The 13,839-nt window shown below is 41.5% G+C and overlaps 1 protein-coding gene across 10 annotated transcripts in view; it reads right to left on the bottom strand.

The window, feature by feature from the left end:
- pam (peptidylglycine alpha-amidating monooxygenase) overlaps positions 1-13,839 on the bottom strand; it is a 445,162-nt gene that overhangs the window by 278,614 nt on the left and 152,709 nt on the right. For all 10 annotated transcript variants that reach the window (XM_072516372.1, XM_072516375.1, XM_072516373.1 and 7 more), the window contains exons 2-3: positions 3,820-4,303; positions 3,388-3,508 (exon numbers count right to left, since the gene is read on the bottom strand). In XM_072516372.1, coding sequence (XP_072372473.1) covers positions 3,388-3,508; positions 3,820-3,911 — 213 coding nt within the window. In that variant the 5' untranslated portion in view covers positions 3,912-4,303. The remainder of the gene's footprint in view (positions 1-3,387; positions 3,509-3,819; positions 4,304-13,839) is intronic.

Below are 13,839 nucleotides of genomic sequence, written 5' to 3'. Positions count from 1 at the left end.
TAAGTACACAGAGGGAGAATTCAGAATGTCCAAATTACCGAATAGCACGTCTTTTGGGACGTGTTTGAGGAAACGGGAGCACCGGAGGAAACCCACGCAGACACAGGGAGAACGTGCAGATTCCAGAGAGACAATGACACAAGCCGGGAATCGAACATGGGACCCTGGCACTGTGAAGCGACGCTGATAACCACTGTGCTACCGTGCCGCCGGAGAATTAGAGACATCGGAGAATTAGAGAAACGGAGAATTAGAGAGTTCATATGACAACAGCCACAGGTAAGCGAGGAAACTTGGATCATTTGTGCTCCACTACAGCTCAAAAAGTGACACTGGTAGAGGTCTGGCTGGAACCTGTTCAGGTACTGTTCCCTCAGTCCTTTAAATCAATTCTTCACTCTTCTAGTCATGAAACCAACACATGACCGCTCAGTTCTTGCAAACTATCACTCTGCCATGTCCAACCTGTCTTTGATCTCCAAAATCCTTGAATAGTGCGGTCGTCCTGCAAATTGTGCCCACCATTCCCAGAAATCCCTGTTTGAATCCCTGCATTCAGATTCCCGATCCAGTACGAAAACTCTTATCAAAGTCACAAATAATAACCTATGTGACTGTAACCAAGGTCAACTCTGCCCCCTGGTCCTCCTCAAACTGCTGCAGCTTTCCATATGGTTGACCACACCATTTCTCAATGTTTCTCCATCTTCGTCCAGCTGGGTGGAACAGACCCTGTAAGATTTTAATTCATGGCTACCTAGTCATAGCCAGAGATTCACATGGCCCCCATCAGGTTGAAGGCTTAAGTGCAAAAATAACTAACCCTCAAAGGGACACGTGTGGCAGATATAATTTCATTGTGGAGCCATCCATTTTGTGGCCCAAAATGGAACCCTCAAAGAGGAAGAAAATAAATTAAATTGCTCTTGCCTTATATTCTTCATTACCTGTACTACTAAAATTTTGCATTACTGCAAAACCGTCCTTTTCCCACCACAACTACATGATTACGTTGGGAAAATGCTCTCTCCCTCATAAATGCCTTGATTCCAAAATACACATTCTGCCATGAATGTCTTCCAATAGTAATGTGGAAAAAAAGTACTAAATGCACCCACATGTAAAGCAGAATGAGCTTTATTTTATTCTAAAGTAAAATATATTCATACCTTTAATACCAATTGCTACAAGCTTGACTGTACTATGGATTGGATTATTTAAAGTTTCAAAATTCAGTAAATATCTGGTCAAGAATGGAACTGAGATTTCAGGAGGTTTTATAATAATAATAATAATATGAATGGAAATGATCAAAAACAAAACAATGGTTTCTGTACTGATGTGCCCGTCATCTGTAGAACTTGACCATTGGCCTTCTGTATATCCAGGTGGATTGCCATCGCCTATCAATTTTGTTTCCTCTTCAAAAAAAGTTAACTATTATTCCGAAAGATCTGTGGGCCACTTCCTTTACTCCTATTTGTAATTTATTATTGGTTTATGTACTTGTTAGATGGCCATTGATAATATCCTCCTGCAAAAGGGAGGGGGAACTTTTTTACCCAAAGGGTCGTGACGGTCTGGAATGCACTACCTGAGAGGGTGGTAGAGGCAGGTTGCCTCACATTTAGAATTAGATTTATTTATTGTCATGTGCACCGAGGTACAGTGAAAAGTATTGTTCTGCATGTAATCCAGGCAGATCGTTCCATACATGAAAACCATAGGACATATGATCAATACAGAATATATAGACATCGGTTGAAGCATACGGAGTATAGCGAATATGCGTGGAAAGATTAGTTCATTCAATAAGAGTGTCATTCAGGAGTCTGGACATCCTTTAAAAAGTACCTGGATGAGCACTTGGCATGCCATAACTTTCAACGCTATGGGCCAAGTGCTGGCAAATGGGATTAAGTAGGTAGGTCAGGAGTTTTTCAGTGCAGACTTAGTGGGCCTAAGGGCTTCTTCGACACTGTATTTTCTTTGATACTGCTTAAAATGTTCAAATACACTATACTTCCTTTATAATTATATTTGTAATAGGCATCTGGATGCATTAGATTCCAAGGAAGAATCTAGTTTCCCTTAATCACAACCACTAAAAGCAGGATGAGATCACAAACCTATTTGGAAAGCAAACCATTATCCAACCACAACTGTAGTGAAGTCCATGTATTATTATACTAGGGCCAATGTTTTGAAATCATATGCTCATAATTTCTCAATAAGTTCAGGGTATCACTAAGAGTGCAATTGAATTAAAATGGCTGTACAGTGCCATTTTAAGACCTTTATCCCCTGATTTTCTGGAGTATGGTTTCAAGGCAGCTGGCAGCTATCCAACTCTTCACTCAAGCACCTATTCTTCACACACGATGCTGGAAAATAAATATTGACAAGGTATTCTACCATGAACAGTAACAGACTATTTAAATCCTGCCCTCATCCCACATGCACACTTGGACACTATCCTGCAAAAATCAATGAATAACAATCAGAGCCAGGAACTAATCCTCAAGTGTTCCTTGTTTTATAGGGAAAAAAAATCAAACTAGCATCCTTTAAAACCCCAAATTTAGCAACTTTTCACAGATTTTCCCTGAGCTGTGTGAAATAACGAGCACTATCCGCAACTATGAGTCATCCAATCTGCAGAGCAACTCTTATTAAATTGTGCAATCCTGGTTGCATTGCTGCAGTCTCTCAAGGTTTTAGTACGAAATGGAACTGGCATTTCTAAACTCTCTTACTGTCTAGGAGTGCAAAATTAATTAAGCAGAAGATTCATGGAGAGCATAGTTTCATAAAATAAAAGATAAAATCCACAAATATTGTGCAGAAATGCAAAGAAAACCAAGTCCAGTTCTATAGTGATGGCACTGACAACACAAAGCAGGTAATAATATTTAGGATACATCTAGTTTTAACAGCATTTCTCCATTATATTACTCCGATCTGCTGGGTATAAAAGTCAATTCTTTATTTTGGTTCCCTCGAGATCAAAATCATTGGCCCATTGCCATACATTATATTATCTTGGAAGCAATTATTCGGGTCCTGGCTTGATAACTTAGTTTGAGATAAATATGTAACCACAAAATGCATGGAATGACACCCACAGTATGAACAGCAAGGGACATAAGTTATTGTTTGAGCGACGTCATTATAATGGGCCTCATTAGCAATTTCATTAAAAGGACCCAATTACTAGAAATACATTTAATTTCTTACTGCCAATTTTAGAAAGTCATTGCGATATGTTAACAGTTGATTTTCATTTTGTAAACTTGAAAAAGAGACCTACCCAACTAAAAATGTGGTCAGAAGTCAAGAGGGAAATAAATGTTGAATTACATTGCTATTAATTTATATCAATCCTACCATTACAGGTGTGACTCCAGGCATCCTAACTTCAAGTTTAAAGTTCAGAGAATTTGGCGAAATGTCTGGATGCCTGTTTTTGGGACAATCGGAGGGCAATGCCCATGGGCTTTGTCGATATCTGGGGAAGAATAAAAAATTTTAAAAATTTATAATTCCCTGCATTTCTCTAGAAAAACACTAATTTACGTGTAAAAGTTAAATGAACAGTTTCTAATTACAATGCACTTTCCCATCTGACACAGAACTTTAGAACTTTAAGAATTATACGTGTTGCCATACTCACAAGACAATTTTGCACAGTAAATTTGCATTTTGATCAGTTTACAATACAGAGTACAATTTATTGCATTTATATTTGTGTTAAAAATAGTGAGCTTGCACACTAATCAATGGCATTAAAAAGCAAAGATGATTCCAGTTCGTACCTACCTCTTTAAGAGAGATAGCGTGCTTTCATGGCACATACAGTTGTTCTGAAGGATTAGAAATACCAACAGCAATTTGTTAATGAAACCAGCCATGTCCACTCTGCTACTTCTGTTCAGATCTTCGATAAAAAGCAGTGCAATCCTATCAGCTGTAAACCCAAGAATCCCTCAGCAGCATGAATTCAGAACTGGGATATCAGCAGCACTGCAGACGTAGCATTTGTCTGTCCATCAATTGCAGAGGTGGCGCACTGTAAATCAGCCAGGCGCATGAAGCTCCTTTGCTGTCTCTATTAGTGAACACTAAATTCTCAACCACTCTTCTCATTTAGACATCTCATTCAGAATCCAGTAACAAAATAAATCTTGAGCTTCCCCAGAGGTTCAGACCCCGGTTTAACACGCACTGCTTCAGACGATAATTCTGTTTCACAATTTACGATTGGCAGCACACAGGCCGGCTTCAGTCTTCATTCAGATGGAAACTGTTAAAAGAAAAACAGATAGCATATGACTAATACATTATGGCATTAAACCTCAGCAAATCCCTGCTGAGGCTCTTTATTATTTAATTTTCAAAAGCTACAGCTCAAATCTAGTGTTGCTTAACCTGAACTGATCTTTGGATTCTATTCTGACCGCTGTCATTTTGGGACAATATATTATTATCCCTTCCAAAGTACAACCAATACAATACCGAAGATATCAACCAAGGATGCTGACAAAACAACACATTAATCTAAAAAGATAAACTTGCAAAGTAGAATGTAATTTCTTGGTCAATCCCATACCAATTTGGATTGGATTTTACTATAAACTTCAATGTTCCTTATTGACCGATGATGATCCTTGTTCAGTTTGTAGCCCTCATGGAGTCTAATACTTACAGCATTCCAGTTACAGAATGAAAACAGGTTTTATTTCTATTTTAGAAAACTTTCACTTAAACAGATAAACAATCCCACTTAGTTTTCTCTCCTATAGCTATTTCATTGCAATTCCAAGTGATGCTATAGTTATTTCATTGCAATTCCAAGTGATGCTACCAACTTATCAGATCAAAGCAAATTTATAAAAGAAAGAAGCTTAAAGCATTCTCTAAGCAGCATGACTTTAAAGGAATACATTCACTGCCGAGAAACCATTACTGGAGATTTTCTGGCAATGATTGGATAGTTAAGACTCAAGCTGGAGGCAGTCCTAGTTAGCTTAACAACAGGCACTTGAGGAGAACAGTGCAGTCGACCTCGTCAAAGGCTGGAGAGAGATCAAGAGAGACAATGCGCCACAGTCACAATAAATGACATTTGTGACTTTGATTATGGCCTCTTGGTGCTGTGGCAGGGCAGAAACCTGACTGGACAGATTTTAAAAAAGGAGATGCAGTTAAAAAAGATAAGAATTTTGTACATGACATTCAAAACCTTTGGAAAAGAAAGAAAAATTGCAGTTGGAGCAGTAGTTTGTAAGTGCAGAGTGGAAAAGGCAACTTTATTTTAGAAACGGTCACTTTGAAGGGGGAAGCGACAGTACCAAAGGAGATTGAACCATTTACAAAGTCAGCTGGAATATGGACAAGAAAGAGGAGTTGGTAATTGAGGTCAAGGAAGCAGGATGCGAGTCTCATGGACAAGATTAACTTGGAGTAGGCATGGGGAAAACAGGAGTTAAATCAGAGGAAGTCACAAGGTCCACGCTGATGGTGGAGTTGAAGGAGTAATGGTATTTCTTGGTGCAAAAGGATAAGATAGGGAGGCTATGGAAGCAGCTGAATGCATGGTCCAGTGGCAAAGAAATCATTATTTGATCTTTTGTTGAAGGTGAGGATAGAGGGGGCAGGGCAGAGGGTTTTAATGAAGAATGGAGAATAGAAACCGGGGGTTTCTTACAATGGAGAATAGAAACCGGGGGTTATTTTTGCTCCCCAAGGTGATTGAGGCTGGAGAGAGCACGGCCTCTTGCTATATGCAGTCCAGTCAGATCTCGTAATGGATGCTAAACAAGTCAGGCTCCATTGGGCTTCAGGGAACGATGATGCGATCCATTCCAGACAAACAACCAGGATGGTTGAAGTGAGAGAGTGAGTGAGGAAATAGGCAAATGTAGAAGTATCACTACTAGTGCAAGGCCAAAGCTAGGCAATTGGAAATTTAAAATCAAAGTTGTAAATCACTGGGAAAAAGTCGCCCCCCACCCAAAAGACACACTCGGAAGAAAACGGGAGTTGGGAGCAGTTGTGGGTGGTGAGGGATATAATGAAGTGGTCGGGACATCAATGGTCCTGTCAATAGAGTAGCACCAATTTCTCGAGAAGCTACATGATAGTGGGTAACAAAATACTAGTGGATATTGACAGAGAGTGGGAATGACAGCTACTATGAAGGCGCACAGATTTCATGGCATGACATCTAACTGGACAAAATCAACTGGTTGAATAACAATAGCAACAGAACATGGAATATTGTGAATTTGCCGAAAGTCTATTAGGAATCAGATGACGTATCTTTTCACTATGATTTTGGAATTGATTTTATATACCCTGGAGTTTGAATATTTTAATTTAAACACCAAGAGTTCTAAAATAAAAAAAATTACAATCCATAGTTAATGGCCCAATGTCAATATACACACAGAAACATATCCAAGCAGAAAAAGGAAGTTATTCATGCACAAGGCATCATTAATACATGATGCGCAAGGACTGAGAGAACAAGGAAAATCTCAACAGTGGAACTCACAGGAAGTAGAAACTATTCATTTTAATGGGAGAATAACACAAATATGTCAAAGTGTTGAAGACATAGGATCCCATTTTAGAATGACATCCAAAAACATCAGTTTATAGAGATTACTAACAGAACTGGCTGGGCAACAGGAGACAGAGAGTAGTAGCGGAAGGGAGTTTCTCAAAATGGAGAACTGCGACCAGTGGTGTTCCACAGGGATCCGTGCTGGGACCACTGTTGTTTGTGATATACATAAATGATCTGGAGGAAGGTATAGGTGGTCCGATTAGCAAGTTTGCAGATGACACTACGATTGGTGGAGTAGCAGATGGTGAAGATGACTGTCAGAGAATACAGCAGACTATAGATAGATTGGAGAGTTGGGCGGAGAAATGGCAGATGGAGTTCAATCCGGGCAAATGCGAGGTGATGCATTTTGGAAGATCCAATACAAGAGCGAACTATACGGTAAATGAAAAAGCCCTGGGGAAAATTGATGTACAGAGAGATCTGGGTGTTTAGGTCCATTGTACCCTGCAGGTGGCTGCGCAGGTCGATAGAGTGGTCAAGAAGGCATACGGCATGCTTTCCTTCATCGGAAGGGGTATTGAGTACAAGAGTTGGCAGGTCATGTTACAGTTGTATAAGACTTTGGTTCGGCCACATTTGGTATACTGCATACAGTTCTGGTCGCCACATTACCAAAAGGATGTGGATGCTTTGGAGAAGGTTCACCAGGATGTTGCCTGGTATGGAGGGCATACATATATGAAGAGAGGTTGAGTAGATTAGGATTATTTTCATTCGAAAGACGGAGGTTGAGGGGGGACCTCATTGAGGTCTACAAAATCATGAGAGGTATAGACAGGGTGGATAGCAGCAAGAAGATTTTTCCCAGAGTGGGGGACTCAATTACTAGGGGTCACGAGTTCCAGGTGAGAGGGGAAAAGTTTAAGGGAGATATGCGTGGAAAGTTCTTTACGCAGAGGGTGGTGGGTGCCTGGAACGCATTGCCGGCGGAGGTGGTAGAGGCAGGCACGATAGCGTCATTTAAGATGTATCTAGACAGATGCATGAATGGGCAGGGAGCAGAGGGATACAGATCCTTAGAAAATAGGCGACAGCTTTAGATAGAGGATCTGGATCGGTGCAGGATTGGAGGGCTGAAGGGCCTGTTCCTGTGCTGTAATTTTTCTTTGTTCTTTGTATAACACAGCTTATGGTAAAATAAAACTTATGGAATTTCCACAAGGCATCTGGTCAGACAGAATGCAGTCCAGAATACTTAAAGAATTGAGAGATAAAAATAGATTAAGCCTTTCTGTAAGAGATCCATAAACTTTGAGAAGCCACTTGAGGGTTGAAGAACAACAAATCTTGCCCCAAAAGGAGAAAGAAAAATTTAAATCATAGACCAATTAGCCTGTCAAACTATTTGAGAATATTAATAAGGATGCTGTAAGCCATCATTCATCTAGATAACAGGCATGCAGACAATTTGCAGCATGGATTTAGAAACAATACGTCACGTCTAATTAAGCTGTCGGAATTAATCAAGATGGTACCTAAATCACTGAAAAAGACATATAGTTTACATGAATTCTAAGGTGATATTTGGTATATATGAGACTTTTAAAGAACAGGTTTATTATGAAACTAATGGTAAGTTAGCTAGCTTACTTAAAAACAGGTTGGCTGCAAAAGTTGCCATCAACAGAAAAAATCTATACAGAGGAACACAGGTTAGTCGAATCTGTTTTCAATCTCCTTCTGTTCACACATTTATAAACAGTTTGAAGGAAAGACGACTGACTCATCATGTCAAAGTTATTATATATTAACACATTATATGCCATACATATTTGTACACAATTATATACAAAATATAATATACATCAGATACTAATATATTATATTGAAAGTTAATTAAATTGGCAATGATTGCTATTCTAACTGAATGACTAATATAAGGGACATGAAAGGAATAGCAAGGCGATTTTGAGAGGTAAATGCATAACCATGGGTTAAATTGATAACGGTTAGGATTAGGCATGTGAAACCTGTTTTATGTATATTTACCAAGCAGGATATCACTGAGTTATTCCAGCAGTATCAGAGCACAAAAAGTCTGCAGCAAAAGACTTCAAAATAAGCAATATTTGAGAGAGATATTAACTAGTTGACAATAATGTTCTGACCATGACAGAAAGGCAGAGGAAGCTAAAAGCATTGGACTGTTGAACGGTAGGGTGCGTGCCTATAACAACAATTTCGCAAATGTGACTTCTTAATATCAGGAATTCTTTGAACATCTGATTTAGGATTTATCTCAACCAATCACATAACATCAGTTTTGCCAAAATGTCTGCACTTAAAACGTTATTTCACCTTTTCTCTCCAGTGGTGCTGCGTCATCTGCTTAGTGTTTTCAACATTTTCTATTTTTATTACACAACAGGTTGCTCACCGATAGAAAATTCTGGAAATGCACATCAGGTCGGTATAATGTGAAACAATGATATATCTTTCCCTTTAGATGTGATCTGCTTGCTGCACAATTTCAGCACCTTGTGATATCAGTTTTCCTGCACTATCCCATTCCTTGTCTTTATTAAATAATATAACCCATTTTTTCACATGTAGAAATAAATACCTTAAACTTCAGATTAATTTTACAATCAGTTTCTTATATGTTGGATCTCAGCTAAAATTAATGAAGCATTTGTAAACACACAACTATATTTTCAATTGCATTATTACCTGACCAAAGAAAATTGGAAGAATAGATATAAGATACAAGAGTTAAATGTATGGGTGGGTGTCAGCTCAGATGGTTAGACGGCTGGTTCGTGATGCGGATCGACACCAACAGCACTCTTTCAATTTAAGTACTGGCTGAGGTTATTCTTGAAGGCCCTGTCTTCTCAATTGCCCTTCGCCTGAGGTGTGGTGACCCTCAGGTTAAATCAGCACCAGTCAGCTTTCTCTAAGGGAAGAGCAGGATATGGTCCTCGGGGACTATTGAAACTTTCACTTTCAATGCAGGAGGCAGTGGCAAGATGGTTCGCACTGCTGCCTCACAGCTCCAGGGACCTGGGTTCCATTCCAGCTTTGGATGACTGTGTGGAGTTTGCATGTGCTCGCAGTGCCTGTGTGGGTTTCCTACGGGTGCTCCGGTTTCCTCCATCTAAAGATGTGCAGGTTAGGTGGATTAGCCATGCTAAATTGCCTCTTAGTATCCAGGAATGTGCAGGTTAGGTGGAGTTACAGGTAGGGTGGGGGAGTGGGCCTAGGTAGAGTGCTCTTTCAGAGGGCCAATGCAGACTCAGTGGGGCGAATGGCCTCCTTCTGCACAGTAGGGATTCTATTAAAAAATCTATTTAAAATATGCATGACTCAAAGATTGGGAGAAATGGGTTTTGATTCAAGAGGGACTGGCACCAGTATTAGGGAAGGTGGGAGCTGTACCACTGGGACAGTCTTCACCTTATCCATGCTGGGACCAACATTCTGGCAAGTATAACTAGGACGATAGAGAGGGGTTTAAACTAAACGGGGGGGTTGGGGGGGGGGGAGAAGATATGTTAAGTCAAAGACAAAGAACAAGGCAAAAATAAGGGGATGAATAATCTGAGTGTGATCATAGTAAGAAGGGACAGAGGGTACAAACCTTTTTTAAAATCTTTTTTTATTCTCATTTTCTATATTTTCATCAAATACACAACAAGAACATAGAACATAGAAAAATACAGCACAGAACAGGCCCTTCGGGCCCACGATGTTGTGCCGAACCTTTTCCGAGATTAATCATAGATTATCATAGAATTTACAGTGCAGAAGGAGGCCATTCGGCCCATTGATGTGCACCGGCTCTTGGAAAGAGCACCCTACCCAAGGTCAACACATCCACCCAACACTAAGGGCAATTTATCATGGCCAATCCACCTAACCTGCACATCTTTGGACTGTGGGAGGAAACCGGAGCACCCGGAGGAAACCCACGCACACACGGGGAGGATGTGCAGACTCTGCACAGACAGTGACCCAAGCCGGAATCGAACCTGGGACCCTGGAGCTGTGAAGCAATTGTGCTATCCACAATGCTACCGTGCTGCCCTTAAAAATAAGTTAATCTACACTATATCATTCTACCGTAATCCATGTACTTATCTAATAGCTGCTTGAAGGTCCCTAATGTTTCCGACTCAACTACTTCCACAGGCAGTGCATTCCATGCCCTCACTACTCTCTGGGTAAAGAACCTACCTCTGACATCCCCCTATATCTTCCACCATTCACCTTAAATTTATATCCCCTTGTAATGGCTTGTTCCACCCGGGGAAAAAGTCTCTGACTGTCTACTCTATCTATTCCCCTGATCATCTTATAAACCTCTATCAAGTCGCCCCTCATCCTTCTCCGTTCTAATGAGAAAAGGCCTAGCATCCTCAACCTTTCCTCGTAAGACCTACTCTCCATTCCAGGCAACATCCTGGTAAATCTCCTTTGCCCTTTTCCAAAGCTTCCACATCCTTCCTAAAATGAGGCGACCAGAACTGTACACAGTACTCCAAATGTGGCCTCACCAAAGTTTTGTACAGCTGCATCATCACCTCATGGCTCTTAAATTCAATCCCTCTGTTAATGAACGCTAGCACACCATAGGCTTTCTTCACAGCTCTATCCACTTGAGTGGCAACTTTTAAAGATGTATGAACATAGACCCCAAGATCTCTCTGCTCCTCCACATTGCCAAGAACTCAACCGTCAACCCTGTATTCCACATTCATATTTGTCCTTCCAAAATGGACAACCTCACACTTTTCAGGGTTAAACTCCATCTGCCACTTCTCAGCCCAGCTCTGCATCCTATCTATGTCTCTTTGCAGCCAACAACAACCCTCCTCACTATCCACAACTCCACCAATCTTCGTATCGTCTGCAAATCTACTGACCCACCCTTCAACTCCCTCATCCAAGTCATTAATGAAAATCACAAACAGCAGAGGACCCAGAACTGATCTCTGCGGTGCGCCACTGATAACTGGGATCGAGGCTGAATATTTGCCATCCACCACCACTCTCTGACATCTATCGGTTAGCCAGTTCGTTATCCAACTGGCCAAATTTCCCACTATCCCATGCCTCCTTACTTTCTGCATAAGCCTATCATGGGAACCTTATCAAATGCCTTACTAAAATCCATGTACACTACATCCACTGCTTTACCTTCATCCACATGCTTGGTCGCCTCCTCAAAGAATTCAATAAGACTTGTAAGGCAAGACCTACCCCTCACAAATCCGTGCAGACTATCCCTAATCAAGCAGTGTCTTTCCAGGTGCTCAGAAATCCTATCCTTCAGTACCCTTTCCATTACTTTGCCTACCACCGAAGTAAGACTAACTGGCCTGTAATTCCCAGTGTTATCCCTAGGCCCTTTTTTGAACAGGGGCACGACATTCGCCACTCTCCAATCTCCTGGTACCACCCCTGTTGACAGTGAGGACGAAAAGATCATTGCCAACGGCTCTGCAATTTCATCTCTTGCTTCCCATAGAATCCTTGGATATATCCCGTCAGGCCCAGGGGACTTGTCTGTCCTCAAGTTTTGCAAAATGTACTCGTTCAAGACCTCTCCTATCTCTTCAGACTCAATACACAATCTCCCGCTACTGTCCTTGATCGGACCTACCCTCGCTCTAGTCATTCTCATATTTCTCACATGTGTAAAAGGCCTTGGGGTTTTCCTTGATTCCACCCGCCAAAGATTGTTCATGCCCTCTCTTAGCTCTCCTAATCCCTTTCTTCAGTTCCCTCCTGGCTATCTTGTAGTCCCTCCAGCACCCTGTCTGAACCTTGTTTCGTCAGCCTTACTTAAGTCTCCTTTTTCCTCTTAACAAGACATTCAACCTCTCTTGTCAACCATGGTTCCCTCACTCGACCATCTCTTCCCTGCCTGACAGGGACATACATATCAAGGACACGTAGTACCTGTTCCTTGAACAAATTCCACATTTCACTTGTGTCCTTCCCTGACAGCCTATGTTCCCAACTTATGCACTTCAATTCTTGCCTGACAACATCTTAATTACCCTTCCCCCAATTGTAAACCTTGCCCTGTTGCACGCACCTATCCCTCTCCATTACTAAAGTGAAAGTCACAGAATTGTGGTCACTATCTACAAAATGCTCCCCCACTAACAAATCTATCACTTGCCCTGGTTCATTACCAAGTACCAAATCCAATATTGCCTCCCCTCTGGTCGGACAATCTACATACTGTGTTAGAAAAGCTTCCTGGACACACTGCACAAACACCACCCCATCCAAACTATTTGATCTAAAGAGTTTCCACTCAATGTTTGGGAAGTTAAAGTCACCCATGACTACTACCCTGTGACTTTGGCACCTTTCCAAAATCTGTTCTTCCACATCTCTGCTACTATTGGGGGGCCTATAGAAAACTCCTAACAAGGTGACTGCTCCTTTCCTATTTCTGACTTCAACCCATACTACCTCAATCGGCAGATACTCCTCGAACTGCCTTTCTGCAGCTGTTATACTATCTCTAATTAACAATACCTCCCCCCCCCCCACCTCTTTTACCACCCTCCCTAATCTTATTGAAACATCTATAACCAGGGACCTCCAACAACCATTTCTCCACCTCTTCTATCCAAGTTTCCGTGATGGCCACCACATCGTAGTCCCAAGTACCGATCCATGCCTTAAGTTCACCCACCTTATTCCTGATGCTTCTTGCGTTGATGTATACACACTTCAACCCATCTCCGTGCCTGCAAGTATTCTCCTTTGTCAGTGTTCCCTTCCCCACTGCCTCATTACACGCTTTGGCGTCCTGAATATCGGCTAGCTTAGTTGCTGGACTACAAATCCGGTTCCCATTCCCCTGCCAAATTAGTTTAAACCCTCCCGAAGAGTACTAGAAAACCTCCCTCCCAGGATATTGGTGCCCCTCTGCAACCCGTCCTGCTTGTACAGGTCCCACCTTCCCCAGAATGCACTCCAATTATCCAAATACCTGAAGCCCTCCTTCCTACACCATTCCTGCAGCCACGTGTTCAGCTGCACTCTCTCCCTATTCCTAGCCTCGCTATCACGTGGCACCGGCAACAAACCAGAGATGACAACTCTGTCTGTCCTGGCTTTTAACTTCCAGCCTAACTCCCTAAACTCGTTTATTACCTCCACACCCCTTTTCCTACCTACGTCGTTGGTACCAATGTGCACCATGACTTCTGGCTGTTCACCCTCCCCTTTAAGTATCCTGA

The sequence above is a fragment of the Scyliorhinus torazame genome, chromosome 9 (genome assembly GCF_047496885.1).
Source record: "Scyliorhinus torazame isolate Kashiwa2021f chromosome 9, sScyTor2.1, whole genome shotgun sequence".
In the NCBI taxonomy this organism is placed as follows: Eukaryota; Metazoa; Chordata; class Chondrichthyes; order Carcharhiniformes; family Scyliorhinidae; genus Scyliorhinus; species Scyliorhinus torazame.
Note: the sequence above shows the minus strand (reverse complement) of the source record. Positions and strands in the feature narration are given on the sequence as shown.